We start from the raw sequence: 11,864 nt of genomic DNA on the forward strand, positions 1-11,864 counted from the left end.
AAACCTGTCACAGTCGGCACCCAAAGCGAGTCTCAGGACATGGACACTTTCCCACAGTGTCGTCTTTCTTTAGAAATCTGAACTTGTCACGTGGGCTACAAGTAAAGACTTTTGTCTGTTAAAAAAGCCTTTTGCAGATTTTGAAGAAGAAGAAGCACTGAGTGATTCTTCTTCTTCACAAGGCGGTTCGAACAGAAACTTCTATTATTCCACCAAAGTATAATCTCTTCAGAAGGACATGGAAGTAGCACTAAAAATTATACATAGTAATAATTAATTATCGAACCAATAAAACTACATAGAACAAGCACACAAACAACAACAACAACAACAACAACAACAACAACAACAACAACAACAACATGTCAGTTATAAAAATATCCCTTTTCACGTGTTTTGCTTCCTTTTCCATTGTCAGTGATCCTCACAGGAAGGTGGGCAATATTATGTTTGAAGTAACAAGTATTTTGATGAGGAGTGGAGCAACAACGTCGTGACAAATCCAAGGCCGAGTCCCCGTCCTGCGGTCAATCTTGTTCCAAGCATGTGAAACATTCTTTTCACGCTTTACCGTTATGTATTTGGGCGGTGTATAGGCAAAGGACAGCTCTGTATTGGCAAACAATAATAATATCCTGGTTTACCTGTGGGAATCAAAAATATACCTACAACTTGTAATTCAAAACTCCTTCACAACTCTGGAAAACGTGGGGTCAGGAATAGTGGACTGTAAATGGTGGAGACTTGTAATACCCTCCACCACCTGGAGGAGGCCCTACATGATCCACACATTTACATAGAGAATTTGTGTTCGACCCCTCCCCAAGATCACCGGCAAAGATTAAAACATCCCGACACGCATCCATTGGGTTCGTGCTGATCCTCATGGAGCAAGTCTGGATTAGAGGATTCTTAATCATTATTAATCATCATGTTCATTCTTATATCTTTCAGACCGTGTTCATTGTTGAAGTTGTAATAAATCACCAACTGGATTAACAAAGAGAACTACAGTCTTATTTATGAACACGGTGCAAGTTGACCAAGGCCACGATGCCTGCTGTGGGATGCCCAATCGCCGGTTGTGACTACATCACTGAAGACCTCAATCCTGCTCTTGTGGCCACACTCATCACTGCCCACAGTGCCATACACGCCCCTGGACATTCCGCTAAGGTTGAAAAAGTCAAAAGGCCCACAATCGTCACTGCTGGCTCCAGTGAAGAGTGGGCTTACTTCGAGTCACGATGGTCTGAATACGTCGATGCAACCAAAGTCACTGGCCGCGACAAAGTGATGCAGTTACTAGAGTGCTGTGACGAACCCCTGCGCAAGGATCTGACAAGATCGACAGGTGGTGGCCTTTCAAACAAACCCATAGAGGTGGTAATGGCGGCCATTAGAAAACTTGCTGTTCGCGAAGAGAACACCACGGTGGGCAGAGTAACATTACATAATATGCGTCAAGACCATGATGAAACGGTGCGCAGCTTTGGGGCTCGCCTACGTGGTCAAGCGGGAATATGCAAATTCCTAATCAAATGCCCTAGTTGTGACGCTGAAGTTAACTACACAGAAGCGATCATGCGTGATGTTCTTACACGAGGAATTGCCGACCCTGAGATCCAGCTTGACCTCCGTGGTGACAAGAAACAGGACATGACCCTGGAGGACGTCTTCCAATTCATTGAGGCTAAAGAATCTGGCAAACGGTCAATATCTACACTATTGGACACACACTCAGTGAAAGCAGCTAGCAGCGCATATCAAAAGGCCAACCAAGTAACCATCAAGGACAGAAACGACCCATGCTCCTACTGTGGCAAAAAGGGACGCGGGAAGAGCACCCCAGTCCACGTTCGCAAGACAGAATGTGTGGCATATGGTCACAGATGTGGGCATTGCAATCGCGATAATCACATGGAGAGTGTATGTCGCAGTAGGAACGAACCTAAACGCATGAGTGTCTCTTCTAATAACAATGAAAATGCTGTGTTTGATACCTTATGTACTGTTCATGTATCAGCACAACAGTCGAATGAAACTCTTAACATATCTGGGCATGAATGTAATGAGTTTGATAACGTTATTAATTCGGGTCCATCACACTGTGAGCGTTCCATCACCCTTGACCACCATGTTTATGACAAACTCTCTAATACATGGATCAGGAAGAGTTCAAAACCTCAACCATTTGTTAATGTGACTGTCAAAATCATGTGCGAAGACTACGCAGCCCTTGGCTTTGACCTTTCCACTCAGACCATGACTTGCCATGTCCCCACGATGGCAGACACAGGGTGCCAGAGTTGCCTTGCTGGTATAAAGGTCATCCACCACCTTGATTGCACAAATCTGACCTCATCCCAATAACCATGAGAATGCACACTGCCAACAATGGAGGCATCAATATCCTTGGGGTCACTGTACTCCACTTGTCGGGCAAAGACAAACAGGGTCAGGCCGTTGAAAGTAGGCAAATAACCTATGTCACAGATAGCTCTGACAAGCTCTTCCTCAGCAGAGAAGCCTGTGCCGCCCTTGACATCATCCCGGATAGCTTCCCCAAGATTGGTATAGACCCGACAGTACAGCAGTCGGACGCAACAGCAGTCTTACAGGAAGACCCCACCACAGCGTGCCATTGCCCTCAGCGTCGTCGACCCCCACCACCCCCGACAAAGCTGCCGTTCCCCGCAACTGATGCTAATCGCCTGCATCGACAACAGTATTTCCTTGAATACTATGTTAAGCACATTTAACACCTGTGAGCATCAAACATTGCCTCTAATGGATGGCCTGCCCATGAAACTGATGGTGGATCCTAATGCTGAACCAGTGGCACACCACATACCGGTACCAGTCCCACTACACTGGCGGGATGCGGTCAAAGCTGGGCTAGACCACGATGTACAGTTGGGTGTACTTGAGCCAGTCCCCATTGGTGAACCCGTTACCTGGTGCCATAGAATGGTTGTCTGTCCAAAGAAGAATGGCCAACCACGCCGCACTGTTGATTCCCAGGCCCTCAACGCCCATGCTACATGGGAAACCCATCACACACCATCACCCTTTCATCAGGCTACATCGGTTCCAAACGGTAAGAAGAAGACGGTCTTTGTTGCATGGAACGGATACCATAGCGTGCCCATCTGCAGAGAAGACAGACACCTGACCACCTTCATCACACCCTGGGGTAGATACCGCTACAAAACAGCCCCTCAAGGGTATATTGCGTCTGGTGATGGATATACAAGGCGTTATGATGAGATCGTGTCTGACATCTGCAATAAAACCAAATGCGTTGATGACGTCTTGCTATGGTCTGACTCGCTGGGAGACAGTTTCTTCCAGGCTGTTCAGTGGCTTGACACCTGCGGACAGAATGGAATCACCCTGAACCCTGACAAGTTTGTGTTTGGTGAAGATATAGTGGAATTTGCTGGGTTCGAAATAACTCCCAATAGTGTCCATCCTTGCAGGAAATACCTCCGCGCAATCCTTGATTTCCCAACACCCAAGGACATCACAGATGTACGTTCTTGGTTTGGGCTTGTCAATCAAGTGTCATACGCTTTCAGTATGGCTGAGAAGATGTTGCCGTTCTGGCAACTACTTAAACCTAGTACACCATTTAAGTGGGATGAGCACCTCCAGGATGCATTTGAAGAGTCGAAAGCTGTCATCGCCAGTGAGATCGAGGAAGGTGTCTGGATATTCGACCCCAGCAAGCCCACGTGCCTCGCTACAGACTGGTCCAAGACTGGCATTGGCTTCTGGCTACTGCAGAAACACTGTACCTGCACCAACATAAAGCCCTGCTGTTGTCACACAGGATGGAAAATCACGCTCGTGGGCAGCAGATTCACCCATCCTGCTGAATCACGTTATGCACCAATTGAAGGTGAGGCCCTTGCAGTTGCTGATGCCCTAGATAAGGCCAGATACTTTGTTCTGGGATGTGAAGACCTCATAATCGCTGTTGACCACAAACCTCTGCTCAAAATCTTTAATGATCGAAGTTGAGAGGATAGCTGGAACGCTCACGTTAGGAACTTAAAGGAGAAGACCCTGTGATACAGGTTTTGGATGATCCATGTGCCGGGGATTAGACATCGCGCTACAGACTGCATCTCATGCCACCCTACTGGAGAGCCTGTGAAACTGACCCTCACTGATGATATGGTGGCCATTGATTCCATGCCCATCACCCTGACGCATTCCAAAAACCTCCTGGGTGGCTTAGGTAGGATCAGCACCAGAAACCCCCCAACGGGTGTGTTTCCACGTCTGCTATGTTCTCCCTCGCCTCACTCAGCCTCAAATCTGTAACATAGGACAGGGTTTGAACTGCAACAGCCAGTGACAATAACATGCAGAGCCTTGTTGACCTTATCGAGTCAGGTATCCCTGAATTCCGTCATGAGCTCCCTGGATCCCTACGCGAGTACTTCCAGTTTCGAGATAGTCTACATACAGTTGATGGTGTCGTACTCTACAAGGATCGTGTCCTTATACCACCATCTCTCAGGGACGAGGTGTTAGCCGCTCTGCACGCTGCACATCAAGGGGTCACCTCTATGACTGCGAGAGTCGAGTCTTCCATCTTCTGGCCTGGCATCGCCCCTGCCATTGCGGCCCTTCGTGCTAGGTGCTACCGTTGTAATCGGATTGCGCCCTCCAATCCAAGTGCGCCACCCACTCCCCCGACACCCCCAGATAATTATCCATTCCAATGTAGTGTGCCGACTACTTCCACTACAAAGGATGCAACTACTTGGTGGTGGTCGACCGGTATTCTAACTGGCCGATAGTTTGGAGAGCCTCACATGGTGCAAGTGGACTCATCGCTTGCCTAAGACGTACCTTTGTCACATTTGTTATTCCTGATGAATTAGCTTCCGATGGTGGTCCTAAATTCACAGCCGTCGCTACACGTCAATTCCTCAAGGACTGGGGTGTACATCATCGACTCTCCTCAGTTGCTTATCCACATAGCAACTGCCGTGCTGAAGTTGGTGTCAAGACTGTGAAGCGTCTTATCGTGAACAACACTAGCCCTAATGGAGGCCTTGATGCCGATGCGTTCCAACGTGCCATGCTCCAGTATGGAAATACCCCAGACAGAGACACGAAATTCTCTCCAGCGATGTGCATTTTCGGCCGTCCAATTCGAGACTTCATCCCAATACCGCCTGGCAGATACAAACCTCATAACACTTGGCGTGAGACTGGCGGCTCGGGAGGAAGCACTCAGCAATCGCCACATGAGAGATGCTGAGCGCCGGTCTGAACATACCAAGAGACTCTTACCCCTTGTTTTCGGTGACTGTGTTCGCGTCCAGAATCAGACCGGGCCACACCACCTCAAATGGGACAAAACCGGCATCATCATCGAGGTTCGCCAGTTTGACCAATATGTGGTGAAAGTTGACGGTTCAGGAAGGGTTACTCTGCGCAATAGGAAATTCCTGCGAAAGTACATTCCTGCGCAAACACCGCCACCATGACTGACGATCGATGGTGATATTGAAGTGCAGCGACTGATGACTTGGCGGAACATCATGCACACCACAACCCCGACCAGTCACAAGGAGGCTTATGGCCCATCCATTACTTGACCAATGCCACCACAACATCCCACCGTCAACTCTGACGCCACTCCACAGCAGCCACCTGCTACGTTTCCTGTTGAATCACCCAGGGTCAACCGAAGCCCTCCCAGCCGCAGTCGGCCCTTTGATGATGCTACAACCCCATCTATGGCTAAGTCGTCGCAGGTAACTCGGTATATCAGCACAGCGCCTCCAATATCACCTTCTCAGGTCGGCGGTCCCAAACCCAATACGGTCGCCAAACACCCTGTGCTTCGCCAACCAGCTGCTGCACCCAGACGGTCCGGCCGAAGCACCAGCAAGCCTGCCTGGCACTCTGACTATGACATGTGATTCTGGCATTGACCATTACTGACATTGGGTTTGGTTTCTGGTTCAGTTTTTCAATTGGCTTCAAAGCTAGCTACATATATTCTTCATGTTCTCAGTCTTTGTCATGCCGAAAGACACAAACACGCACTTGTTACACACTTGTATTTTCCATGCCAAAGATTTGGGGGGAGATAGAGGATTCTTAATCATTATAATATAATATAATGATATATTATATTATAATATATAATAATTATTAATCATCATGTTCATTATTATATCTTTCAGATCGTGTTCATTGTTGAAGTTGCAATAAATTTCCAACTGGATTAACAAAGAGAACGACAGTCTTATTTTAAGACCCCTGCAAAGTGAACGTGGGCTGACTACGGGTTTCAGCTATTCAGTGAAGGAAGCCATTAATTATCTTTAAAAGGTGAATTTAAATTTATTAAAACACCCAATTTTCATTCATACACTACCTTGGAGTTCCCTTAGTATCCGTGCAAAGTTTGGATTTGGAGTTATGAAGCGCGCGCGCACGCACGCACGCACGCACGCACGCACACACGAGGGCTCTGATACACATTCTGAACTCCACATATGGAGACAATCCACATCAAATGCTCATGGTGTATTTCATGACGTCATACCTGAAAGGGAAGGAGGTTTCCCAGTCCTTCACAGATCGACTCGGGATATCCTTGCCACTTCTACACAAAGGACACGAAAACACAAACATGTTGAATCAGAGAAAGTGATTTGGATTCCATTCTTAGCACATCACAACCATACCTACCCCCACCCCCACTCCCTCACCCCCCCCCCCCACTTCCATGCAACACAGCCTCCTCCCCAGGAAATCGTTTATACCTGGTGTGTGATCAACCTGAAACCCATGACGACATGAAAATAAATATCACACAACAATGCACAAACGTGTGAATTCAGGGGACAGTTTGGGGAAATTTTAAACCATATTTCCCATTACCCCCTTTCCCCCCCCTCCCAAGTTTGCAGATTTGCGTTTTTTGGTTGAAGAATGTAACCCCCAGGAACGGTGAGGATCTCCTGTTTGTACCTGAACACTGCACGGGGTATCGTGTTCTATGAACTCTGTAGTTGTCGTAGTGAAGGATGTACATTAAATGCTGCAACACAAACTACCAAGAAAGCGTAATCACAAACTCCACTGGAGAGTATGTCGATGATCCCTGGGTGAACAACCTCGTAAACAGATAAACCGGACTTGTTTACACGAAGTCATGAAATAAATTTACTTGTTTACTGTGGGGGGAATCGAACCCACACGGATGGTCGAACACCCGTGGAATGAACAAACTGGACCTTTCGCCTTTAAACCACTTAAAATGGACACAAATGTTCATACTCGTTTACAGCTCACCTGTGGAAGTTCGAGCAGGTAACCAAAGTTGTAGTAAAGTAACAAACAGAATCGTAAACTGAGCAAAACGCCGAGAAAAACGCGCGTCCTCGTCATCTCGAAACAAAGTTTGAACTGGGACAAAGAGCGTGGGGGTAACAATGATAAAGTTACCAACGTTCTGTGACGTCACAATGAAGGGAACTGTTCATTGTCAGTTTGAATTGGACATTTATTTAATTTCGAGTTCGTTTGTTAGCCCATCGTTGTTGATGAACGGTCATCCCGTTTCACACTCGATCGTTTTCACTTTGTTATTTCTCTGTTTCTCCACATTTCCGGTTGAGGAGGTTCACTCAAGATCTTTGGGTCTTCAGTTCGAGTTCCTGTCGGCCGTTGAATGAACACCAGGTGGGGTTGATTCAGCATGTTATCGTTCCAAGGTCGGGAAAATGAGTACCAGTGGGCTGTTAATGGAGGGAACTGTATCAGCGGCACAGCCACGTCCCCAGAAAATGATGCAACCAGCAGTGACAGGTGACACACGAAAACCAACCACCATGAACATCTTTTGGGACTGTAAACCTGTCACAGTCGGCACCCAAAGCGAGTCTCAGGACATGGACACTTTCCCACAGTGTCGTCTTTCTTTAGAAATCTGAACTTGTCACGTGGGCTACAAGACCTTTGTCTGTTAAAAAAGCCTTTTACAGATTTTGAAGAAGAAGCACTGCAGGGTTCTTCTTATTCTTGTTCTTCTTCTTCTTCACACGGCGGTTCGAACAGGAACTTATATTATTCCACCAAAGTATAAACTCTTCAGAAGGACATGGAAGTAGCACTAAAAATTACACAAATAATTAATTATCGAACCAAAAAAACTACATGGAACAAGCACACAAACAACAACAACAACAACAACAACAACAACAACAACGTGTCAGTTATAAAATATCCCTTTTCACGTGAATTACTTCATTTTCCATCAGCAGAGATCCTCACAGGGTTACTAGGCCTTTGTTAAAAAAAGCCTTTTCCGATTTTGAAAAAGAAGCTGTTGTGTCGTAAAATACTCGAAGAATGAGGAATTCAATCTTCACCAAAGGGTTTTTATTCAACCGAACATCAGAACGTCACAACCTTTACACCTCCTGACCTCTCACCCCTTGAACTCCTTCTTCTTATTAATCATCATCATCATCATCATCATCATCATCGCACCCTCGAGCGTCCAGTCCATGCACAACACCACATACCCCCCTCCCCCCTCCCACAACACCACATACCCCCCTCCCCCCACAACACCACATACCCCCTCCCCTCCCACAACACCACATACCCCTCTCCCCCCACAACACCACATACCCCCTCCCCCCACAACACCACATACCCCCTCCCCCCACAACACCACATACCCCTCCCCCACAACACCACATACCCCCTCCCCCTCCCACAACACCACATACCCCCTCCCCCCACAACACCACATACCCCCTCCCCTCCCACAACACCACATACCCCTCCCCCTCCCACAACACCACATACCCCCTCCCCCACAACACCACATACCCCCTCCCCCTCCCACAACACCACATACCCCCTCCCCCTCCCACAACACCACATACCCCTCTCCCCCCACAACACCACATACCCCCTCCCCCACAACACCACATACCCCCTCCCCCCCACAACACCACATACCCCCTCCCCCTCCCACAACACCACATACCCCCTCCCCCTCCCACAACACCACATACCCCCTCCCCTCCCACAACACCACATACCCCCTCCCCCACAACACCACATACCCCCTCCCCCTCCCACAACACCACATACCCCCTCCCCCCTCCCACAACACCACATACCCCCTCCCCCTCCCACAACACCACATACCCCCTCCCCCACAACACCACATACCCCCTCCCCCCTCCCACAACACCACATACCCCCTCCCCCTCCCACAACACCACATACCCCTCCCCCTCCCACAACACCACATACCCCCTCCCCCTCCCACAACACCACATACCCCCTCCCCCTCCCACAACACCACATACCCCCCTCCCCCCCTCCCACAACCACGACTTCTTTAACCGAATCTCAGTGGGAAACAATAATATCAATAAACTCGAAGTTTAAATGTAGTAATTGGCGCAGCATGGATTAACCATCAAACAAGTAATAATATGGAATAGGCAAAGCCTAGAAACGAACGTAGAATTCTTCTTACATTCGCTTCTGACTTTACATAAAACTTGTTCACAACTGTGTACTTGCCAACGATACCATGGTACGTGTAAGCGCCGCACAGCTGATGATTTTCACGCAATTTCCGGTTACTTCGGACTGGATTCGGGATCAGCGATCAAATGATGTAAATCACGATTAAAAATTATTTTTTGATGATGCGGGAGATATCTTTATTAAAATTAACTTTAGGAAAAAAATAATTGAATAAATAAATAAACACTTCCGGTCATGATGGCCCGGCATGCATCATTCCCCATGACAAAAACCGGAAACAAAAAAAAACCGGAAAAAAAAAGCCGGAAACAAAAAAAAACCCGGAAACAAAAAAAAAACCGGAAACAAAAAAAAACCCGGAAACAAAACAAAAACTGAAGCAAAATGGTCATGGGCAACGACACGGATTCACAATTGGCAGGGTATTGTGTTGTTTTTGTTGTTGTTGTTGTTGTTGTTGTTGTTGTTGTTGTTGTTGTTGTTGTTGTTGTTGTTGTTTTTGTTGTTGTTGTTGTTTCCTATTCTCTCACGTGCACGCATTAAGTATGAAGCTCGCTGCGTTCGCTACTAAACATGGAAACAGTTTAAATTCGCTTCCTTTTCTAATTCTCAAAGGACTTGACATGACTTCATCACATCATGTTGAGTCCACACTGGAGGTTTGTGAGTTCTGCGTCCCCACCGACCGGCACATGTTCTGATGTGTTTTACGCTGGTGGTGCGGTGATGTCAGGAAGGAGTGCACACTCGGCCTCATCTCTTACATTCCTTTGACAGGCAGATGCTGAATGAGACACGTTCCAGATCCGTCCATCGGACAGTTTGTACGTGTGAGATCCTCTTTGCTACGTATCTTGGAGAGGCGCTTCCTTCCTCCCCCCAAAAAAACTCATCGCAGTCATTGCAACAAAAGGTGATTCCACCAAGTACTGACCAAAGTGGCTGAATTCTTTAACATCCAGTGAATTTTGATTTGTACATGTTTTTTACAGGTAAACCTGACATGTGACCTTCTTCAACAACAACAGTGTTTTGTTTGATCTCTTCAGTTATTAATAAAAAAAAAATTCATTTTGAAAAAATGTTTCTACATAATTTGTAATCGATCTATAATTCCAGCAATGTGTGTGTGTGTGTGTGTGTGTGTGTGTGTGTGTGTGTGTGTGTGTGTGTGTGTGTGTGTGTGTGTGTGTGTGTGTGTGTGAGAGACTGCTGTTTCTCGACAACCACTGGTCCGATCGAATTGAAACTTGCCAGGTATATTGCTGGGGACCTGAGTATGTGCCTTTTCAAGGTTTGATATTAATTGGACAAGTGCTTCCCAAGTTATGGCCATTTATTTACCAACCAATGGGAAGACACGTTACTGCGGCCATTTATTTACCAACCAATGACAGGACACGTTACTGCGGCCATTTATTTACCAACCAATGACATGACACGTTACTGCGGCCATTTATTTACCAACCAATGACAGGACACGTTGCTGCGGCTATTTATTTACCAACCAATGACATGACACGTTGCTGCGGCCATTTATTTACCAACCAATGACATGACACGTTGCTGCTGCCATTTATTTACCAACCAATGACATGACACGTTGCTGCATAGGCGTGGCTGCATAGGTCGGTGCGCGGCCGGCCGACGATGACGTCACGGGCCGTGCGGTTATATGGCAGCGAATGTCATGGCAAGCAAAGACAGGGAGGTAAACTTGATTTTAATTTGTATTTTAATTAACTCTGTGGTGGAAGTGTGGTTGTCACAAGAACGTGAGAGCGAAGGAACGGCCTGTGTGGTTGTCGCTTCTGGCTCATGGTTTGAAAGTTTTTTATTTGCACATACGGGCATGCACTAGTTCATCTAAATGTGACATTATTGGGGGTGAATACTTTTGCAGGTCACTGTATGACGGACTGATGTATCTCCCATACTCTGATACAGATTGTTGTTTCTAACAAAGACTTTTCTTGGTCTGTGGTCATGCTGCGCGGTTTGCCATCCTTCTCTCAGCAGTAGTTAGGGCAGGAATTTGTCCACGGTGCCGGTGATAGCTAGCTTACCAACTCATCATGAAGGACACCATGGGATCTTTAACACCCACTAAGTAATGCTCACAGACGGGATGCTCAATTTAACGCTCATCTGAAGGACGGTACACACAATGATGAATTTCTCTGCCTGTGAAACACCGGGCTGACAGTTTATAGCTGGGTCAGGATTTGAACCCAGGCTTGATGATTTCAAGGTGAGTATACATACATGTAGGGCCTATATCACCCTGCCAGCCCAAAAGGTAAGAATAC

General features: G+C 47.0%; 2 protein-coding genes and 1 long non-coding RNA gene across 5 annotated transcripts in view; 2 read left to right on the forward strand and 1 right to left on the reverse strand.

Annotated features, from left to right (window-relative positions):
- Positions 1-9,768, reverse strand: part of LOC147012175 (uncharacterized) — a 15,602-nt gene extending 5,834 nt beyond the window's left edge. For 2 of the 3 annotated variants that reach the window (XM_085855951.1, XM_085855950.1), the window contains exons 1-2: positions 7,333-8,121; positions 6,581-6,640 (exon numbers count right to left, since the gene is read on the reverse strand). In XM_085855951.1, coding sequence (XP_085712077.1) covers positions 6,581-6,640; positions 7,333-7,428 — 156 coding nt within the window. In that variant the 5' untranslated portion in view covers positions 7,429-8,121. Of the gene's footprint in view, positions 1-6,580; positions 6,641-7,332; positions 8,122-9,597 lie in introns of those variants that run through there. The other variant, XR_015051498.1, reaches the window with a different exon arrangement.
- On the forward strand, positions 1,054-4,026 carry LOC147012176 (uncharacterized). The gene is given in 3 exon segments (XM_085857924.1): positions 1,054-2,341; positions 2,344-2,746; positions 2,748-4,026. Coding segments are annotated over 3 exon segments (2,970 nt in total).
- Positions 9,769-10,032: 264 nt separating the features above from the next.
- LOC147012177 (uncharacterized) lies at positions 10,033-11,182 on the forward strand. The gene is made up of 3 exons (XR_015051499.1): positions 10,033-10,214; positions 10,333-10,468; positions 10,548-11,182. It is a non-coding gene; the product is annotated as an uncharacterized LOC147012177 (long non-coding RNA).
- The last annotated feature ends 682 nt before the right edge of the window (positions 11,183-11,864 follow it).

This window comes from Eptatretus burgeri, chromosome 15 (genome assembly GCF_056783735.1).
Source record: "Eptatretus burgeri isolate ZD-2024b chromosome 15, Ebu_testis_v1, whole genome shotgun sequence".
Lineage (NCBI taxonomy): Eukaryota > Metazoa > Chordata > Myxini > Myxiniformes > Myxinidae > Eptatretus > Eptatretus burgeri.